Source organism: Bolinopsis microptera, chromosome 5 (assembly GCF_026151205.1).
Source record: "Bolinopsis microptera isolate Bmic1 chromosome 5, MBARI_Bmic_1.0, whole genome shotgun sequence".
Taxonomy (NCBI): Eukaryota; Metazoa; Ctenophora; class Tentaculata; order Lobata; family Bolinopsidae; genus Bolinopsis; species Bolinopsis microptera.
Genome location: NC_087076.1, coordinates 8,504,463 through 8,527,857, shown reverse-complemented (window position 1 = coordinate 8,527,857; position 23,395 = coordinate 8,504,463). Strand labels below are relative to the sequence as shown.

The window sequence follows — 23,395 nt, the reverse complement described above, 5'->3', positions numbered from 1 at the left end:
CAGTTATTAGGCTGTCCTGTCTGCCAGTTTGTGAAACCAGTGTAACGGACCATATTATCAGGCGAGGAGTCTTCTAGTCCTGCAGAGATTTAGTAATATGGCACCTGGGTCCTGGAGCACAGTGTGTTTGAAATAGAACTCAGAATTTTAGTTTCACCCTCAACCTTGATTTGACAAAAAGTAAAATGGCGAAATGCAAATTGATGTTCCCACCTGGTATTGTGTCTTTCTGCGCTGCGTTTCTACTTATGCGTTCAGTTTCAGTGATGTACCCTGATCTCCACACCCACTTCCCTTCCTCTTTAGAGTCTGATATCCCAATCAGTGCAACGTTAACCTCACTGTCCTTCATAACCGCTGATATGAGGTCATCACTCATCATGATTATGTTAAATTTAGACTTCAATATAAACGGATCTTGGGCACTAACCTTGGTGAAATAAGGTGTAAGACTAAAGTAAAATAGATAGATATATTTAAATGATGAAAAATAGTAAGTATAAACCAGCCATGACGTTGTTGATCCTGGTGTTGTATACAGTAGCGAGCCCCCCTCCCTGCTCCTTACACATCTCCTCTGTCAGCACTGGTCGTGCTGGAACAGTGTAAAGTTTATAGAAAACCCCCACTAGTTTGGATATCTTGGTCCACTCGTCTTTACCGTTACACTGGTACATTCCTTCCTCTACCAGCTCTACTTCTCCTCCAGGCAGACTTAACACATCACCATTACTTACTGCTCTGAACTTTCCTAGGATAGTAGCAGTTTAATACTGTTTAGTGTTCAGGTGCCTGGTATCACCTCTATAACAGAGGAAACTAAGGATTATAGTTCTAGTTTACAGTTTTTGTTCAGGGCTCTGAATGTGCTTTTAACAATCAGTTAACATTACGTGATCACTAAACGATATAAGCTTACCCGGAGGTCCGAACGCTGTGACCTTGCTCCCTGTGCTATAAGTCAGCTCCTTTACACTACATAAACAATTAAATGTGCAAAACAATGACACTAAGATTACAACATGACATGCAGTTAGTGGTAGCATGGTGAACTACAATCTAGAACTGAAATGAAAGTGTGGCCCAGTACTAAACCTCATGTCATGTGATATTGAGGCTGTTCATGACTTGCCCTGTATTTTTAACTTCAACAGGTTAAAAATTATTTTAGCCAAAACATCTACACTGCACAGTTTTAACTTTTGCCGATATCATACTCAATAATGGTTAACCATTTTCGAGGACTACCATTTTTGAAGGTCGAATCGATGAAGACACCAGTAAAAATTAAAAAAAAAACAATTAGAACTATTGGAGAATCCTATATAATGACATTTCACAATTCCATGTTACTGCTCACTTGATTGAGAGCTGGTTAATTACACCCATTATCAAGCCAAATTATTATCTATTACTGTTTCAACTATGATAATATTAATACTGAATTCTTTGCATTATTCATAAGAATCCTCTAAAGCTAATACCATATTATATCGTCCTTAAAAGTGAAAATGTTGGCTGTTATTCTATGTGATGCACTTTTAATCAATTTTTCACGGTAATCAATTAATAATGTGCAATTGCGATAGTGGTGTTAAATGTATCAAAGCTCCTGGCATTGATTCTCCTTAGACAATGGGAAGGCAACTCAAACAACTGGTACTTCTTGTCAAGAAGAACTTAGTGCTTCTAGTAAGTAACAAGAAACATTTGTTCAACACAAGATATAACAACAATTATTATAATATTATCAATTCCGATATAATCGATATCTTGAAAGTATATTTATATACTTTTAAGATAAGTTTATAAACTTTATTACTAAATTGTACTTTAAAATATTCGACCATATTCTAATGTACACGTAATAAAATTTACCTCAGAGGCAGAGAAAGGGGCAAGTTCTTTTCGAGGTCCTTCTCACTTGTTTGACCCTGTTGGCATTTAGTTTTCTCCGTGGTACTTCAATGTTCGAAACACAGGAACAATGCATGAGTGAGTATCTGGAAGTTATTTTTATTTTCATTTCGTTTTCTATAAAATTCGATTTCTTTACGATAGAAATGACACGTATTATAACTCGTATTATATGTGTATTGTTACGATACAAATAACACGTATTATAACACGTATTAAATGTGTATTGTTACGATACAAATGACACGTACAGGAGGTGACCGGGATTGTCAATTTTGAGCTATCCTGGTCCCGGTCCCGGTCCCAGTCAAAATTATGCTGATTTATTTATTTATGATCCCGGTCCCGGTCCCGGTCCCGGTTAATTCGGGATTCTTGGTCCCGGTCCCGGTCCCGGTCAATCACTCAAATTTGCCGGGATTTTGACCGGGATCTTTTACATAATTTCATTCACTGTGATTTTAAGTTTTTCCTTTCATTCATTGTGAATTTCATCTTTAAACATCCTCTGAGCCAAATACAACAATGTTTAAAATTGCTAAACAAGTTTGAGTAATAAATTATGATCATGAATTAACCAGTTATCGACCGGAATTCCCGGTACCGGGAATCCCGGTACAGGGATTGGCAATTTTGAGCTATCCCGGTCCCGGTCCCGGTCCCGGTCAAGTCACATTTTTCATCCCGGTCCCGGTCCCGGTCCCGGTAAATTGATAATATCAGGGGATCTCAGTCCCGGTCCCGGTCCCGGTCCCGGTCAAGTCACATTTTGTATCCCGGTCCCGGTCCCGGTCCCGGTCAGGCCTGAAATCATGTCCCGGTCACCTCCTGGACACGTATTATAACACGTATTATATGTGTATTGTTACGATACAAATGACACGTATTATAACACGTATTATATGTGTATTGTTACGATACAAATGACACGTATTATAACTCGTATTATATGTGTATTGTTACGATACAAATGACACGTATTATAACACGTATTATATGTGTATTGCTACGATACAGATGACACGTATTATAACACGTATTATATGTGTATTGTTACGATACAAATGACACGTATTATAACACGTATTATATGTGTATTGCTACGATACAGATGACACGTATTATAACACGTATTATATGTGTATTGTGTATATTACCACCCTGATGTCAGCTCCTGTTTCAGAGCCCTCTTCGTTATCAGATCCTCTTCACGATATTTGGGGTGAAAAGAAAATGATCGCAATATCTCCTGCCAACAATAATCTAGGTTTTAAAGTCTAGGTTCTCAGACTCTTCTAGTCTCTCTTTTCTAGAACTGATATCAAAATGAAGAATGAAGAAGTTGATGCTTTATTTCTTATTGCTACAAATAGAATTGGTCGATTATTCACCTAAGCTGTATAGTGTATAATGTATACTGTATTGTGTATACTGTATAGGGTATAATTTATACTGTATAGTCTATACTGTATAGTGTACAATGTATATTATATCATAATTTGTATGTAATAATTTCAACAATATATTATAACTTTCAGTCGATGATTTGTCGAGTAGAATGTTGACCATGGATACTTTCAAGTTCTCAGATGTTACAAGGAAAGTACTAGATTCAGAAAATATTACCGACGAAATCAAGGAATTTAGGGACGGGTATGTACATGATACAGAATACTGCTGGTCAATTGAAAGATATGAGCTGTTTTTTGTACAATTTAAAAGATACTGACCGTAATTAGTTTTTGCTGTATTTCCATCGGCTTTAATCTTTTAATTACATCAATCTAACGCCAATAAAGCGTCCATCCATTTACATGGTTATAAAATGGTTTGAATAACACAATTTCCAACGTAAGTGTAAAGATGATTCAATTTTCTTTTCTACGATCGATCAAGATGAGTAATCGTAATCAGAAACTTTCACAGCAATTCGAGGTATCTAGTTGTATTCCCAACCAATGACAAATTTAAAGAATACTTGAAAACGAACTCAACAGAGTTCAAAGCAGCTATTGTTTTTGAAGGGGATGAGAAGAATATATCCTACTCCATCCGGTACCACAGAGCGGATGCTGGTGAGTTTTTAAATTTGTCTATTTCAGAAGAGGTTTATCTTTAGAGCTTTAGGATTCAAATTTCAAATGATGAGAAAATACACTAATTATATTTTAATTTAGCAGATTATCTGCTTAATATAACTTTCTGAAATAGTAATATAACCATCTTAATTAAACTCCTAGACAATATAGACATTGACGGATACTGGAACACAGAAAGATTGTTTCTTCGTAAGCCTGATCAGAAAGAAATTACGTCCTCGTAAGTTTGAAAAAACTCCATTTTGTGGCACCTCAGAAGTGGGGCTAGACAGTAACATTACGTATTATTTTAAGACTCGAGACTTATTTTTCGTCGAAATGACTCGTCCGTTTCGTCCGCATATGATGCGGATTTCTCGTTACATTTTACAACGGTCATAATATACTCAATTTCGTTATTCAGTGTTAATACAAATATTGTAAATAATCTTACACTTTTTTAATCTAGACCATACGACAATACGGGGTTCGCTGCTTTGCAGAGATTAATTGACTCCTGCATTCTTCTGAGAGAAGGAGTGGAGTACAATCCAGCAATCGCTATAAGGGTATTGTTATTTGTTAGGGTACCTACCTTTTGTTATCATCACCATTTATCTTGTCATTCAACTAGTAACGAATTCGGATTTTAGTTCAATTAGATATCTCAACCTTCGTCCTACTGATCTTCCATTTAAATGATGCCGATTTTTAACACAACAGAAAATTAACATTTGAATAACACAACCAGAGTGTACCTACACCGGCAGAGAAGACAGATCCCTTTGTGGATATGATGTTCTCAATGTTAATCCCTGTCTCAATGCTCATCGGGGCATTCCTCATTACTTCCTCTATTGCAGCAGACATTGTCGAGGTAATCACCCGGCAGCTGGTTTTAAATTATACCAGTTTCATTCTTAGTTGTTTGCGTTATATAATCATCAGTTAGTTAGTTTCTATTATAAATAGACGAATACATTTTGTTATTATTACACGCGTCGACAGTAAAAACATGCTCCTAAACTATATAATTTTCAAGATGTGTAAACATTTTAAGTTTTTCTCCGCTCCACTTGGTGATCGTTTTTCATGAAAAGCTCAGAGCTAAACAGATCTTTATCTTAACAAACTTGTAGGGTTGTTAGGTGCAATTGTGACAATTAATGCAATCAGGGGTCGTTCACATATTACGTAATCAATATTTTAGCAATTCTTACCCCCTCCCCAGTCCCCCTCCGTAATCAACCGTAATCAAGACCCAACCCCCCCTCCTGACAGCAATATTGCGTAATCATGGCCATAATATGTGAACGACCCTCAGTGGCAAAGTGACACTTTTTATCATCGGAAACATTTTAAACAGAACATACATGATCACAGAATAGAAAGAATATTTAAACAGTAATGTAAATTTCTATTGTTTGTCGAAACTTCTCAAAGAGTGTAAATATTCGAGCTATTTATATGGTATACCAAAAACACAGAGATGTGGTACAGTTGTACCTATAAAATATGGTCCCGTAAAAGCAAGATGAACAATCAAAATATGATTAAATATTAAATATTAAATATACAGCGTTCTACTTCTCTCAAACACCAATTAACAACTTTCAAACTTAGGGGCTGTTAAATATATTGAATAATACGTTAGTAACACATCAAAACACAGCACAATAGCAGTGCCTGAAGCTGCAATGCAAATAAACACGAAATGCATGCAGCTGACTTTTAAAAGTGTACAATAATCGGACCATGCATTGTACTTGTAGTCTATAATGTCATTCAATTTAATCGTGATTATGTTCACAAGATCAAGACACGCAACTTGATGGAAGCAAGGAAATTTGATTTGGTTCAGTTCATCAAAAATAAGTCTTAGTTCACAATCTTTTCAGTTCCAGTTCATCAAAAGTTACCAGCTCGGCTGTTTCCTAAGTTCTTTTTATCCAGTTTAGGTTGTCATGGCTATTATCTTCACAGCTGTGTCTCAGTTTCATTGCTCGTATTCGCTATCACCCCAGAAGGACTACTTGCTCTATTTTGGAGGATTCCAACGATCCACAACCTCATTTCCCTCATCCTCAAAACATAGAGCAGTGGGTTTAGAGAAGCGTTTAGGACCGTACAGAAGATTTCACTCAGAAGCCAGCTGTAGAAGTACATAAAATAGTTGTCGTATATTGGACCCGGGTATGTCTTGGCCGTCACTATGGTGTAGGTGAGGAGACAGCAGTTGATGAAAGTAAAGCAATTGCAGCAGAGGAAGAGGGCTGTAAAGTAAGTAATGGTGATGGAAGCGTGTTGATTTCTCCTTTGGGACACATTGTTTGCGACAGGTTCCTTACGGAGCATAGCAATCGAGACAAGAAACGTCAGAAACACGATGGTTGGAGGAATTCCCAAACAAGCGGTGTAGTTAAGTGTATAGAAGATTAAGAACGATGAAGATTTTGGTACTTCATTAGGTGACAGTCGAGTGGTGGTGCAAGTAATCTGGGTAAAAAGTGTAGTGTTCCAAATACAGTGGTATATGAGGTAGAGAGCAATGGACACAAGAACTGCTCTTTTGTTGACTTTGTAGAAAGGGTACTTTATGACAATCACTCGTGATAACGACAGTGTCATAACCACGAATATGGACATTTGTTGAAGCAAGGAGAGGATGGAATGCCAAATCGAGCAGATAATTTTGTTGTCGAGTAAACCAGGATTTCGGTTTTTCAGCAAACTAAAAGCAATTGGAAGGTGGATGACGGAGGAACCTATATCGATAGAGCAGGCAACTATGTAAAGAAGAGTTGAAAGATTTCGTTTCTTTGTGTGGAGGAAATATTTCAAAGCTAGACAGTTTCCCGGTAGTCCGATCACTAAGCAGACCAAGAGCCCGAACGCTATCAATCCATCATAAATTCTGTACTGAGTTTCCAGAAACAAAGTTTCATTCATTCTCAAACTTAGAATCAGTGTAGGGCTTAGGGCAGTTTGTCGGACTACTTTATCACAAACGTATGTTAAGACCTCTGAGTACTAAGTAAGCCGATAAATATTTAAAGCTGCGGCTCACTGGCCCACGTTTACTTTTATTTATATATAAGTTAAGACACCGGTAATAAAATAATTAATGAGGAAACAACTCATGAGCCGAGGCACGGGTGCGCTAAGAGACTGCGTCGCCACGTGGTTAAGATCTGTAATGAACATGTTGAGCACGGAAAACGTTTGCAGGTGATCTAATATCAAATAAAACGTTGGAACATTATTGGTCGAAGTTGTTAGAATTAGAGAACGCAACGTTGAGAAAAATGCTATGCTGCAAAATAAATAACATGGATAAATGTGAATCACTTACATTTTACCTTGCGGTAAATATGGGTCAACCTGTATTCCATAATCCACACTTCAATCCACCCCCAGGAAAAGTTTTCTAAAATGAGGGAAATTCAGCGAATGATGGGTCTGACTGACACCATAATGTGGCTGAGTTGGATTATCCAGAGGTCTCTCATTATAATCGCTTGCTCCGCCCTGAACGCCACAGTTCTGATGGTAAACTTACTTTCTACTTTATTTAATTAATTGGATAATAAGCTAATATAAACGAGTATCATGCCTTTGATTTTAGAATGCCCGGTCTTGTTATTCAAGCTAAACTGTGTACCATACTGTACCATATTAAACCATATTGAACCATATCGTACCATATTGTACCATATTGAACCATATTGTACCATTTTGTACCCTCAGTTTTGCGGATACACGCCACTGAGTGACGGAACAGTGGTTTTTGTGTTTCTCCTGCTTTACTACACAGCTCATACCTTCTTCGTTTTCTTTGTAACGTGAGCTTATATTTCATTATTATTATGATGTAGCTTTTTTGACATAGTTTGAGTGAGATTTAAATTAAATGTTTTCTGTCTTATCATAATGTTTAATCCTAGCAAAGGTTATGAAGGTTGACGGTTAAGTGTACCTTTTGCTTGAGTAAGTTTTAAAAGCTATTTCACTTTGAAAGGCCTGCCTCAGATGTATTCATATTCGAAAATTGCAGACTATAAAATCATACCAAAATCCTAATGCAATCTGCAAGACATGTTTTTAATTTTTCAGGTCACTACAACGGAACATGAAATCAGCTCCGGCAGTAATGATGTTCCTAACTTTTCTACAGTACCTTCCTTATATTGTCCTCGAGATCCCTCATCTCTCCAGGTTACAGATCAATGTTTTGTATAATTTGGATTTTTCATCGAGTACTTTTTTGAATCCTTTTTTGTGAAATGTCAGAAAAATTATGAATTATTATATATATGCTTTTAGTATCCTATTATTTTAGGAGTGTAAAGATGATTGTGTCTTTACTTCCGCTTTCGGGTTCTTCCATCGGATTGGTAACAATCGCCGAGTGGGAAAAGATTGGGGTAAGTAATTTATTGTGCAGAATATTTACTGATGAATGATGAATGGTGATCTATTTATTTCGTGCCACCACCTTCAGAGTTCAGACTTTCTTTCCTTTTTTGTTTATGGTACAAAAATATTACATCCACTTCTGCTGCAATGTAAAATTTAATGCTTAATTTTCAACAGCTCGGAGCAAAGTGGAACAACTTAGGGGACAGTCTGAGCGTTCTTACAGCATTTTCAATATCTGACGTGATGCTTATGCTCTTAGTCGACATTTTCATCTACGGATTCCTTACTTGGTAAGCTCCATATTTTCTGGAGAGGGTAAATGATAACCAGATTACCGTTATTGTTTCAGATGTTTATTGTTTAACCCACTTAGTAATATAATTTAAATGATTCTTCATAAGATAAGCTTTGTGAAGTAATGTAAGCTGTTTTATTCCGAGATTCTATGTTTCCCGCCCTTTAGGCGATTTATAAATTCCGCACGATGTTTGCCTTTTTATTTTCGACCCTCTGCCTTGAATTGTACAATTTAACAGAGAATCTGTGTTTAATCTTTTACATTAGTTGACAATTAGCATGTACATTAAGATGTGTAATTCGACACATTTTAATTGTAGCGAAGCCCGTTCACTGCAATATCACATGTTCAGACTGCCAGTCAAAAGCAATCTGTCAAGTTTTGTAACGCGCGAATCATTGTAAGATGATGTGTACCGCGCTAAAATGCATATTATATGCATGCATGCACGCGCGCAGTGCATGATATAATATGCAATGGCTGGCCGGCCGGAGTATTTACCTTATAGTCTGATCTGTTAAAAAAAGATATTTTTATTATTCATTACATGATTATGTGCACGATTATTATCAGCATGATAAGAAATGATTGTGTTAATCGTCTGATTATCGCCTCAAATACGTGGACGTCCTTCAGTAAAGTGGAGTAAAGTAGAATTAAAGAAAAGTGGAGTGAAAAGTAGAGAAAAGTCGATATAAGATAAACTTTTCACTATATAGTCCTGTCACTATAAAGTGCGTTTTGCACGCTATATAGTGACAAATATCAGCTGTCATTATAAAGTGCTTGTCACTATATAGTCCTGTCACTATATAGTGTCCTGTCACTAATCGTATAATCGCATTTTCAATGTAATATGTTAGTGTCATTCACACGAACAACATAAATATTCTTTTCACAAAAAACTCGGTGTTATCAATCATACCGTATAACTCTGACAGAATCTCCAAGTACAACCAACATATCATTTAATGGTTTAAATTCTGACTTAAAGTAACCGCGGCTTGACAGGTCATAATCTGAACTATTATATATTATAACAACACAATATACCCTTGCCCTTGAAATCTGCCGGTAAAGAATAGGTAGGTCCCTAGAATGAGCAACATCGTGTAACACAATAACTGCTGGGTATTCTAATGAATAACAACTATCAAAATCACACCACTCTATTTTATTATTATCAAATACACTACATCGTTCTTCTATTACTTCTTGATCTTGTTTACTTGCAGCATATACTATACCTATTTTAATATTGCCTGTTTTACATAATTTATCTAGTTCTTCATTCAAGATACCAAACAAACTGCTCTCATAACTTGTCTTCTCAATAACATGGACTACAATCTTTTGTCCGTGAATATAGTGCCCTTGTTTTATTATTGGAATATTACCAACATCTATAAGTTCTCTTCCTTGCTGTAGAAGTTGTAGAACAATTTGCTCTCTGATCTTAGATAGAATGTCAGTAATGTAAGAAGTATTTCTTAAGTTCAGAGATAGAGTTACAATGGTTTCAGGGGGCAAGTTTGTTAAGGATGAGTAAAATCGTTTTCTGTAACTATAAGCTGATAATGTGAAGAAGTATGACTGAGCTAAATCACAAGTTATCACACAGTTAGTTAGTGCTCTGACAATCTGCAGTAAATCGAGCTCTGGAAACCTATGTCGGTTAACTGACGGACTCATCATACCCTGCAAGTCATCAATAAATACGTGTATGTTGCTTTCCATCAGTTTAGTCACTGTATTATGTGTGAAACGTAACAAATGTGTGATCCTAACTATTACCACCCTGCTTTCACTTTCTAATACCCTCTGTACTGTGTAATCTGGATTGTTCGTGTAATCAACTATCATTTGGTTACTGATATCAGCTTTATGTAAAGCATCTTGATAATGTTTACATGAAATGTCATGCTTTGAGAAAATGAACAACACAGCTCTGTTATCCACATTTGATTTGATCACTTTTATGATTTTGGCCAACAAGATGATAGTTTTCCCTGAACCTGCTGGTCCATTAATTACCAGCAGATTCTGATCTCTGTTGAAAGCATCATGTTGTTCCACAGTCAAGTATTCTATACCGAGCATGTCTGTGAAAATGTTAATGCCACTGTCAATATTTGCAGACTTTATATCAGTTGCTTTTATCACATTAGGATTTGGTAGACGGTTTTTGCTGAGAAATGTAATATTTCCTTTCTTCAACTCGTCGTCAATGTCCATTATAGCTTTTCCCAAGCAACACTTCAGTTCATCACATAGGTTTTTATCAGTACAGTAGATAGCTACCAATACTTGCTTCATTTCCTGGTGTTTAGCGAGAAAAGCTTCAGTTTGAACAAAGCTAGATATCGGACCTAACACGTCATGTTGTTTCCACCAGCTTGAGAAATCTAGAAAGTCCTCTTTGCACAATATCTGCTTATTGGTCTGTTCATCCATGTTCTGAAATAGATCACGACTTGTGCTAGGAAACGCGGACAGGCATATTATTGAGCATTGATCTGCTTCCAAACCAACGAAAACTTGATGTACAAGACCATTTATCAATGATTTTGTCTTTTCAAGTTGTTCGAGTGAGCCTTTAAGTGCTCCTGTCAATTCCTTTCTCTGCTCATCTGTTAATTCACTATCTTCATCAATTGGGACATTCTTCACTTCAATAATGACAACATAGTTTTTCCCGATAACAACAAAGTCACATTCTGTTTTATCTGCAGCCTTACCTTTACATCGCTTGCAGTTTTTTCTGTCATGACTTTTATCACAAATTCGGTACTGATGATGGGTGTACTTGAAGCTATGAAGAACCACACACCTTTCTTCTGTCAATCTCTCCAATGCTCTGTATGTCAGCACCTCAGCCTCATAGTTTGCTTGTTTACATCTCTCGTCATCAAATTTACTGCTGGATGCTCCCTCTTCGTCGATGTAAACATCAATGTAGGTCTGTTTGGGGGCAGGTGGTAACATAATCGGAGATTGGTCTTTAAACTCGCAATACTTTTTACATATTTCTCTGCCTTTGTTTCTATACTCTTCCAGCGTATTCATTTCTGTAAAAGTTGAATGAAATCAAACATTGCAAGTTGTAGAACCCTACAATTATAATGGAGAGTCTAGTACAGTGGCTACCCGGCCGGAGATAAATGTATCAATAGTATCAATTCTATAAGAACTGCTAGATTTTATAGCATAAATCATAATAGACCTTGTTAATGTTTTACTACAAAAAGTCATGAATAATGAATATAGATATAAGTATGTACCGACCGCAAGTTGTTTTTTCTCTATCTGTACCCGATTGATCTCCTTTCTGTTTCCCACTCTGCTTTCCTTTCCCCATCTTGATGTTATATCGGTTTGTAACGAGTTTTGAGGACTAACTTTTCTGAAAAATGTTTACCAATTTAGCAAAATTTAATGTGATCACAACTTGAATTGTACACGGCAGCTTTTTACCAGAGACTATATTGATATTTACAGCTATTTGGCTAATATCATAAACCTCTGATATAAGATATTGAATCTTTTAAAAAAACTCACACAATCTATCCTTAATCCGTATCGTTCCTACATTACTTTAAAAAGTGAACAGTTCGTCTCAGATGTAGACAAAGTGAGGAGGAGGAGGAGGGTAAAATCAGGCGAATATCACAGAAAAGAGAAAATAAGAAGTATGATTGTAACAGTTAAGTAACTAAAATATAAAATAGGCATCCAGTTCGAACAGAGTCTGCTGAGAAACAAACTGCAGATCAGCACAATAAGAATTACGTAAGAGAGAACGGAGTTTGCGAAGCTAATGTAAGGATGTAGATTGTATGACCCTAATAACAGAATAGGATAATGTGCGTCATAGTAGCAGGGGTGTAGGAATGATTTTCTTCATGGGGGGGGGGGGGGGGGGGGGGGGGGCCAAATTCTAAATATTTTTTCGAGGGTAAGGACAAAAGGAAATTGCAGCATGTGCGGTATCGCGATTTTTCACGATGCCGACAAGTCGCGATTTTTCAGGTCCTGGCCTCACGACAAATTGCGATTTTTTCAGTTCTCCGCGTCAAATTGTGCATTTTCCTTTAAATCTGAGGACTAAATTCGCGTATTTTCCTTCAAATCTGTGGGCCAAATATCACGTTTTCTATAATTAGTATATGAAACCAATCAGTATCACATCCACAACCTTCCGAATGTAGGAACGGACTTCAAAAAACCAAAAAATATATTTTCGGCTCAGAATGATCAGGGTAGTATGAAACATGAACAAAAGTGGTTTCCAGAAAAACTTTGAAAAATTTTGACTTAGAAAATTTTCGGTCCGAGTCATTTAGTCAGAGACGAAACGGAATCTCGTTAGCTTTTCGTGTTAAAAGCGATTTCTCAACGGTTATCACCTCTCTAGATGATTCTTAAAACATTTGGACACTATTGCATTTTTGAAAAAAATGCAATAGTGGTGTTTTCGGCCACACCCTTTTTCAGGGTTTCGCGGTAAGTCGAATTTTTGTATTTCAGCCCAGGAAGGTCTTAAAGACTATTCCGATACACTAAAATGTGCCTAATGGCCATATTTATGTACAACTTATGAAGCCAACCCCCCCCAACACCCATAATAACCATCCAATACAACACACTATATACAACAAATACAATAACCAACCCATTATCCCAACACCTCCTTTCCTATCACACCATCTCCACAAACCCCAAACCAACAAAACTCACAAATCCCAACCCCATAACACTACCCACCCAACCCCCCCACTACCCCTTCCCACACAACACATATAAACACACCAATCACCTCTCACCAATATAAACACCCTTATAAACACTCCCTGCTTTATCTTCCTTTATTCTTATCCCCCAACCCCCCCCTCCAACTAACCTACTCACCAAAACCACCAAACAATACCCCCTATAACACCACCCATATCCATACTTCCCATACAAAAGCTCATTAAATACATCAAAACCTATACACTCCGACTTACTCTTCTAATTAATATTCATTAACCATCCTTGTTTAAACCGTGCTATCTACATTATTCATTTAACATCTACCCACTACTTATGACAAATCTACATACACCATGAACCAAGCACATCATTCATTCAAACCACATTCTTTAGATAATTAAAATACTATTCACCCCATTACAGCTCACTACTGCTTTTACGCCCTATGCGAGAGTCTTTCAGGCCTCACATCTAGCGAAAGGCCACCCACACCCCCCCTTCCCCCCCCAAACAATGAGTCCACTTTTACAGTTCCAATTTCCAGTTCTCCCTTGTGGTCACGAGCCACTCTTACTTTACTTCACTGTAATAAAAATCCGCAAACATAAATGTACACTGTGTATTTTATAATAATAAATACAATTTATACATTAGCCTACACGCACTGGTTTATATTCTATATCTAGAGTGCAGTACATTAGGCTCTGCCAATGAGAGGTCAACTTTCATAACGTTTACAGCAATTGGTAGGAACAAAAGTGAGGGTATTGTAACGCGGAGCACGATCTAGCAATGGGCCAATTGCCAAAATAGCCACCTTTATATTTCACTTCTGGGATACTTCTGGGTACTTCCCTTTCGAAAACTTCGATGCAATATGCAATTTTCCTTGCTGTATTGTTTTCGCAGAGGAGATGAGCAGGATATCATATCATCAACCACTGTGTTGATGTATCAAATCTGCAACACTGGTCAGGAGATTTTAAACAATAGATCCCCCACTCCGCTAGCACTATAGACCACTCAGCTAGCAATATTGCCCCCCTCCCCCCCCCACACATGCCCACTTATTCTAGCCACCTATAGTCCGAGGCATCTACCATCTACGGTTCAACTGTGTCACCCCATCTTCTCTAAGCTCCTAATGCTCTATTCTTATAAACATCCTCATTAGAACTGATGCACACATGTGTATATACACTTAGCCTTATCTGCACCGCTGCTCTCATCAAGCTTTAACCCGGATCGTATCCTACGCGGATATACTCTGCCCACAATGCTATGACTGTAATCATCAAGCCCACTCACTCTCTCCACTACTACACTATATGATGACACTACCTCAAGATTCGAGTTCTGTCTCCTACGGGCAAACCCCCACACGTATCTAATCACTCCTCTTTATCATCCGTACCTAACCACTCATCTCCCCCGCAGTTCCGCCTGACGTGTAGGATCCATCCCATGCGACTCCCAGCTCCTAGCCCCCAAGAGTGTTCAAACCTGTGTCCTATTCCTCCCTATGGCTCAACGCTCCCACCCACCCACCCCTTACTGGCCAAGGAATACTGTGCTTGTACTATACACCGTATGTCTCCTATACTCCAACGTGCATGACAAATCAGTTCTAGCCTCACTGACGCCCGGTCACACCAAATCTATCTGTGCATATAACAAGACCTACCCACACCTGCCTCGTACTCGTGCTGGCACCAAGTCCAATACCCTTATGTATGACTCAAGATCGATAATCCTCAGCCACTCTTCGATACACTGAAGAACATGATATCGCTCTCGCTCCTGACCCCATTCCATCTACCGTGCCCCATGCTAGGAGATCCATGAGGGGCTCGCCATCGGCCCGTGCTCTTCCAATCTACCACACCATCACCTCGACTAGTTCCACTACTAACTTCCTCACCCGTCTAGCTCCCTCCTCTCCCTAGTATATACGATCACGCACCCTCCTTCCGCACACAGTCGATGACTGTAGACCTCTATCCCTCCCCTTCTCCTTCGTTCTAGCCCCAATATCTCTCTTGTTCACAAGCCTCGTCACCATCAGTCACTCCCGCCATTCCTACCATCCGCGTCATATCCACACCCGCTCACTACCACACCGTCCCCCTTTTACTATAGATTGTCACCATCATATAAACAGTTGCTCACCCTCCACTACTATCAGGCGCCGCCACCATAATACGTCATATTACAAGGAATTCTGTTACTGTGAGAAGTTATAGAGGTCATGATAGTATCGCTCGAACTATCCCACTGCCCATAGCACTCCATCTTCTGCGAGCCATTCTATCATCCACTCTTCTCTCACTCCTGTGGCGCGCCTCAGCTACCATATTTAGATCCTCAGCCGTCACTATGCCTCTCCCAGACCTAGGCCGCCGAGTCACATTCACCACGGCTAGATATCCGTATCCGGGCCAGCTGTCCCCATTAGAGATCGCCGTCGTTCATCTCACCGCGCCTCCTCAAGACACCCAATCCCCGCTCACTCTCCTCGGCGCTTCAGCAGACCCCCCATAAAGCGGGTCTCACATCTCCTCGTCGCCCTGAACAATAAGCCCCGCCTCACATACACTACTCGCACCCACTGCTTCCTGGCATCACCAGAGAACATTCGCTCTACTCAATACTCTGATCTCGCTCCCCCCACACCACCCCCCCCAAACTCGTCGGCTCAGGCGAGATTCAACTGGTGCGAGCCGAGAGACAATGCGTCACACTGCTAAATACATACTCGTCACTATAAGGTAGAACCCCCTGGTAGATACCCCATCCTAATACCTAGATTGCTGACACTGTCCCTATCCGAGAGAGCGTGAGCTACTTCCCGGAGTCCCTACCCAATCACTTACTTTAGTTGGATTATGCAACTTAGATATAGGAACCAACCGAATATCCCCTGTACTGCTCAACCCCAGCGGTCCCCGAAATCACCGTGGATCCAGTACGATCATGTGACAATCTCTCCCGACATTCATACTGAAGCGTACAATCGGTGAAATTCCCACATCACTTCTCGGCCCCTGGCAACTACCCACTATTACATTCACGAACACCAGCGGAACCAGATAACACAAAGACACTAACCTGACGATCACCAGTGATGACTCAGCACGCCACCGGCTCTGTGGTCACCTTCATTTCCGCTATCTCGCGCTGGTCTTGCCAACACATGTGAAGCTTGTAGTCGGTTGAACTCAGAGAGCACAAGCATGTGAGCCTCGCTGATAAGCAAGGGTTGCATGCATGTAGCTGCTACGGGACTGACTCATATTAGGAGGATCAGATGGGCTCGGTATCGAGTGGTGATCTAGTCAACGAGCTAGTAACCGCGACCCTAATGTGATATAATCATCGTGTGATGATTCACCTATACGTGAGAGTATACACTTGCTCGACCAAACCACAATGAGACTGTAACCATCACAGTGCGCGCCAGCCCTTCCATCCAATATACTATATCATCTCCTACAGATTAGTATGTCCCCTCCACCACTGACCATGTATGCCCTCCAGTTAGCTAGAACGATAGGGAGTCTCGGGTCAACTTCCCCCCCATTCGCGCGTATCACGCATTACCATCAAAAGACTATCTCTACTTGTCAGACTGTCCTCATCTCTACCCATATGTCGCTCACTAAGCTCGCTCAAGCTCTCCTAGATAGACCTAATACGTGCGATAATCTCTGAAGGAGTGTGCTGAATTATACCACACACTGACTTATTCATCCGAGTCCTGCCATCTGAATGTGCAGTACCACTTGTGCTCTGATTCATCGACAAACTTGATCTCTGGAAAGTGAGCATGCAATCTGTTGTATAGCCTCTCTACCTACAGTGTATTCGTGGTCCTGAAATGTCTATGTAGACTGACGTCCTCCTACCGTTTTATTAACGCTGCCTAAGTTGAGGCCAGTCATTCTTCATAGCTCCTTCTAGAGATCGATCTTGGCAACCAATCGCGTTTTATATCAACCTCCACCAATACCTAGTGACCACCACATTCCACTAAACCACCAGAAAAGAGCCGAGAGTTGGCGTTCACACATGTTAAGTATTCTAGGTATGGCTATTCTCTTCCGTCAACAGCTCTGCTGTTGCAGTGGAGAGTGAGTAGGCGACCGCTAACTCTCCGAGAATCTACTGTCTCAATCCTCCGCATCTATGCGCATGTGCGTCTTCGCTCTGTGTATCGCTAGAGGTACCTGCCGCTATCTAATTTTTATCACGCACTGGCGTCTCACGCTAAATATTGACTTGCTCCTGACTGTTCCCGTTCTATCACACTACTACCTCTATATATCTACTCATGGTGCTCTTTAGATATTTATAAGTATAAGACGCACCACATCCCTTATAGGAACACTTCCACTCTGCCCAGTGTTCGTCGGTGTAGTGCAGAGAGATCGCTCTACCTACTTGTCGCTTTAGGACTCCATGTCCAACGTGAGCACGCCCACCCCACACTCCCCTAGCCTAGTGTACTGCACGTATGCCTAATGTGTGCATGCTCGGCTAGTCGCTAGTCGTGTCTTATCTGTTACTGACTCTGTGATGTGTCTCTAACCAACGTCACAGCTCCCTTACTACCATGCTCTATTAGCCTTGTCATTGATAGCCGAGACACAGCTCACGTCTACCTTACCTCCCCTCAAACTACCTCTAAGTGCAGATGGGCGGTTTCTTAAAATCTAATTTTAGAGTATATTAATATCTGTTGCTTCTTATTATAATAAATGTGGACAGTACCCAATTTTGCACGCTCTTTATATGCCATCCAAGCTTGATTATGAGCGTAAATATGCTAATGTAGAGTTTAGATAACTCACCATCGTTATCTACGTCTATAATTTGTTAATTTCGCGTGAACGAGATCGATAGATATCGCGTTGCGTTTATTTTTAGGAGTCAGAGATACAACATGCTCTGATAAGCACTTATCTTTCCTCGCCCACACTTCCCTCATCCCCTCCAGTTCATCTCGCTTTCTTCATTAGCATCGCATTTAGCGTCCAGATTATAAGTTTACGATCTTAGAGAGATCCTCCCGCTACCACGGATAGTCGACGATAGCTCCTCAACATATACACCCGCAGACATCGTCCACTAATTCATTAGGTACAAGGTAATATCTATACTTTGATGTATGGCGGTGCTCTCTATGATAGTGAGTGAGAGTCGCTGACACGATATACCTCCTTCCACACTCAGTCAGAACTCGAGTACACTCGCGGATCTCCGTGCGGATACCACCGCGCCCCCCTACTGCACGTCGACCTATACAATCCTGGTTGATATGCAGACCTTTTTCAGCGTATACGCTGCCCTCGTCAGAGGAAGACTCTACAGATGCTACTATACAGAGCGAGCTAAGTGTGTAACCTCCTTCACAGCTCGCTAAGACAACAATTACCCGGGCCAATTTTAAACGTCACCTCCAATAGAGTCGGTCCAGTGTCTGTGAGCTTTCTATGATATTTTGACGACAAGTCCTATGAACGCGCGTCACCCACCGTGCTCCTGTATGCTGTACAATTATTCAGATAGCACCTTATCAGTGAGATCACGACAGAGAGACGTGACTCCATCAATACATAAACGAGACGATGAGACTGATGATAAGACACCCTCGTAATTATCCTCGCGTGCTGCTGCTCGCCCATCCCCACCCCCCCCCCCCTCCCCCCCACACATAGAGGTCTATAAATGATCGACACTACCCACGGAACATTAACTCATGTCAAGTATATTAAGCAGCGGTAAACACTTAATGCGCGACATGAGAATTTACGTTGTCAGGAGATGAACTCTTAACGCGCAATTACCCTAGGCAGTGACTTGTTTTAAAACCAATAGTAATTTTTAAACAATTAATTAGATACATGTGCCTAGGGAAAACTCGATGAGAATTATACATCCTATACATAATACATTTTTCTCACCGAAGAGCTGCCCGGTGAGAAATGTAACATTTGCTCCACTTTCTTAGCTAAAGCAGGTTTGAAGAAACTATTTATATTCACGCGCATAAAATAAACTGCTGGACATAGCACACACAATTGAGGGCGTTTTCTGCTTTCTACAAAGTACACAGTTGCGATTATACCATAAATTATGTCATGTACACCTTCAACGTCATGAAAGTCAGTGATAAAGTATGTTTGCCTGTGTTCCTAGGATAGTTCAATAGAGAACTATACAACACCTATACATACGACGACTGCTTAAATGAGGTGTCAGGTTATTATATATTATGTAATTACCAGGATAATTTACGGTTATATGTTTTACGTAACACAAAGGGGGGGCGTTTGTCTACCCGGAGGGTACCTCTAGAGTCTAGAGTGTTCCACTGATGTTGGTACTGTGCTGATCAATTGAGAACACACTCCCCGCACCCTTCCTTTGTGTAGATTACCATTACCTTAGAGGTGAGCAAGTCATTATAAAATACAGTCTATTCTTGGTTAACTGCCTTTAGTTTATGAATAACACCTTTCTCCTTCATCTAGCTGTCCTCATTCTCCTTCTTTTCTGGCTACTTCTCCTTCTTTCTGGCTTTCAGATGAACTATTTTTACAACAGTTATCCCAGGTTGAGAACATGTCATTATACATGACACAACTGGTTACTTGTTCTATATATTATATCTATCATTAAACAATAAACATGAGGCCATGTGTGACAGTATTAGTAGCACTGATCAAGACTCTTCAGTTAGGATATGGTGGTTCGAGGTGAACATACTGTACTGACTTATACCGGTGACATTATCTCTTGTCGTCTCCGCTTCTTATACGGTTCCTATTATTTGAAGGTGTCGAGATAAAAAGGATGTCGAGGATATATGCATGGTATTAAAATATTTAGAACCTCCACAAATTCCAGGAATCGTTGTCTCGGAATGCAGTAATTTGGTGCGGAATGCCTGTATGTAGCGCCTGCAATCAGATGGTTGTTTATGTTGCCCGCAGTGACTGGCGCTAATTATAATTAAGCTTGTGCACTGAGCGCAAACTATTATAGACTGCAACGTCATGCAGCTTATATTTACTTCAGAACAGAACAGCCTGTATGCTATTAATCTAGCTCATTGACAACCGGTGTGCACAAACTACTCCACGATAGTTACCATCCCAAATTCGCCTAAATTGCAATTGCTTTTATGGAGCCTTAGCTGATATGTCATAAAACACCTGCGACGCATATGGCAATGAAACATGATCAGTTATTGTCTGCAGGCACGTGCTGGTCTCGTTACTGTGGTCACGTGCACAAGTTAAATCACGTGGGCAAAATTGCAGGGTCTGTGACGTCAGAGACCGTTGCGTCGAGAGTCAGGGAGTGCGCGGAGAATATACTGCAAATACAAAATATAAAACCGGCTCTGACCAACTATCAGTTTTGAAAGGCTGACAGCTCGAAAACTTTGCCTACCTTTAATGTTCTCAACACGTTGGAAACACAATTACTGTCATCGGGTAAGTGTAAAATCCACAATATTATATAGATAAATTATGTTGTTTCATTGCAATTTTCTAACAGCCTGAGAATCTTGCGAAATCGTACCAATGGAATCTAGCCAAATAGCAACTTCGTCGAAATTTAACCATCTTCTGGATGGACATAGCATTTCAGTTAATTAAACGAACAGCTGCTGTATTTAAAGTCTATTTCTCACCGTCGCACGAACTGGGCTATGCTTCACGGGCCCCCCTCTGTGTATTCAATAATTGCACGCAGTAAATCTAAAGGAACATTGGGGGGATGCTGATGGTTGATAAGGTTATATTGTGGATGGGAGTGGACATAGTGATAGAATCCCAGCTTTGGAATCATTAGGATTCGCTTTTAAAACACTCTTTCCTAATTCATTTTATTCTATTCTATGTACAATGGCATAACGTGGTGTATCTATCATCTAAGTTGACTGACAAAAGACTTAGAGGTCCTGTTGTTTTATAACTTATACTTTATAACGCCATAATACAGCTAGAGGCGAAAGCTAAAACTTGTACACTAAGCAGATTAAAGTGGAACGAATCGAATTTCCACATTATTGTTCTCTCCACTACAATTATAATGAACACGTACAGATACAAATTAACCTAAAAAAGCAGATGAACAGTAACCTGTGTTCCACAAGTCAAAGCTACATATTGCTCTCGATATCCAGGACAAATCTAGGTACAAACTCGAGGAGAACTTGTCCGTGCATAGGGGTTGGCTATTCACGCCTCTTCGTGCAGTGACCGCGCGACTTGGGTATAAACGTCTGAATAAAACCTCGTTACACACAGTCAAATTTTTATACAGTAAAAGGATCAAAAATAAACCGTTTTTCTACTTCTCGATGGAGGGTACGGAGCGAAATATACAAATGAGCGTGTCTTACTTACTGAAACTGATGATGTACAATGAACATGCTGACATGCCAGCGAACTTACTTTTATGGTACTGAGGAACATGTCCGCTATGTGGTACTATTTTTTTAGCCCGCGTACTGTGCCCCTCGCCTCCTGGTCCGTCAGTGTATGGTTTGTTCTCTACTAGTTACTATCCCCACTGTTCGTCTTGAGGACTCTTCATGTACCTTTTCCTCTAAAGAAATGGAATAAATGGTATTTTTCCAGTAATGATTAAAATATCGATTATCTTATTTAAGGGTAAATGGCCAGATGGTTAAACTATTGTAACCTGACGTCTCACAAAGATTATTATTGTATTAACTACTACGTACTGTAGTTTTTTTTAACCGAGTCTAATTTATGAAATAGGAAAACCCATATTTTACAACAAGGTGCTTTTACAGACCTAGTCTTATAAACTTTATTAAACAAACCTGGACATGTACAGTGAGCAATTTTGGTACTCCTCACAGACATGTGGCAACTGTATGCGATATTCTTTAATCACATTCTTCATGCGTGCAAACAAGGGCCTGAAGCTCTCCCTTTCCCTCAGGTGTTCCTTTTCAATGCTATTTTCATAGCTATTAAAGTATAAGTACTAAAGTTTTGACATTTATCGTATGGTCATGTACATTACCTAGAACTTCATTTCGTTAGTTACATTAAAATGTGTCTCCACATATGATATAAATAAATTACTCTGGTGGGGGACGCTTTATTTCCAATAACTGTTATTTTTCAGTTCTGCTGAACTTAGCTTCAGTTCTCTGCCATACCAGCAGTAAAGTTCAATATATTAACATGAATAACACCAGTGGCTATAACAGCATGAAAACCATGATATGTGTACTGTCCTTATAAGGATTGATCGATTATTGCATGTGTGAGTGACTATTGGATCTTAGGAGCAGGACGGGAGTATTCTTGTACATGTCTTGATTTCTTTGGGCTGTTCACATGATTCGTACACCCAGTTTGATTTTTTAAATCTTGAATTATTCTATGGAATTGTAGGCACCATACCTCAACATTGTAAATTTGCTGATTATCCAATGATGAGGTTTATGCACCATTCAACGTTATTTGTTCTATCCAGATTTGCCTATACTTCAGCTTGCATCGCTGGTGTACATGTGGATAGAAATCGACATGCCATATGTTTGGTTAGGGTCCAACATTTTTACTGGACGTAACCAGTGGCATAAGGTTCCCTGTTGTAAAACGTTATAAAATTGGGACATAATTGAACAAATTGGATTATTTTGAGAGGATACCATTTGGACTACGGTTACTACTTAGTTAGCTATAACTGTTCTAGGCTCGTTCTACGTTTATAGTTACTACAGTTTTAACTATAGTTGCTTTCAAGCATTTCCTCCTATACAGTGGCAAATAACATTACGAATGGGGGGAGCTCTATATAAAACTAGATCCTGTGAGCTAAAATAGAAAAAGCAGAGATTGTTATACAGTGCAAGTGTATACAAACAAAACATGCC

The 23,395-nt window shown here is 39.6% G+C and overlaps 2 protein-coding genes across 2 annotated transcripts in view; both read left to right on the top strand.

Annotated features, from left to right (window-relative positions):
* The window catches only part of LOC134814986 (phospholipid-transporting ATPase ABCA3-like), a 93,383-nt gene that overhangs the window by 41,559 nt on the left and 28,429 nt on the right, over nucleotides 1–23,395 (top strand).
* On the top strand, nucleotides 1,594–8,953 carry LOC134815090 (phospholipid-transporting ATPase ABCA1-like). The gene is made up of 13 exons (XM_063823564.1): nucleotides 1,594–1,692; nucleotides 1,884–1,995; nucleotides 3,101–3,184; nucleotides 3,456–3,570; nucleotides 3,844–3,992; nucleotides 4,158–4,236; nucleotides 4,465–4,564; nucleotides 4,747–4,872; nucleotides 7,413–7,544; nucleotides 7,743–7,837; nucleotides 8,109–8,210; nucleotides 8,335–8,419; nucleotides 8,589–8,953. Exons 1-13 carry the CDS (start codon nucleotides 1,636–1,638, stop codon nucleotides 8,706–8,708), a joined length of 1,356 nt encoding a protein of 451 aa, XP_063679634.1. The 5' UTR covers nucleotides 1,594–1,635; the 3' UTR covers nucleotides 8,709–8,953.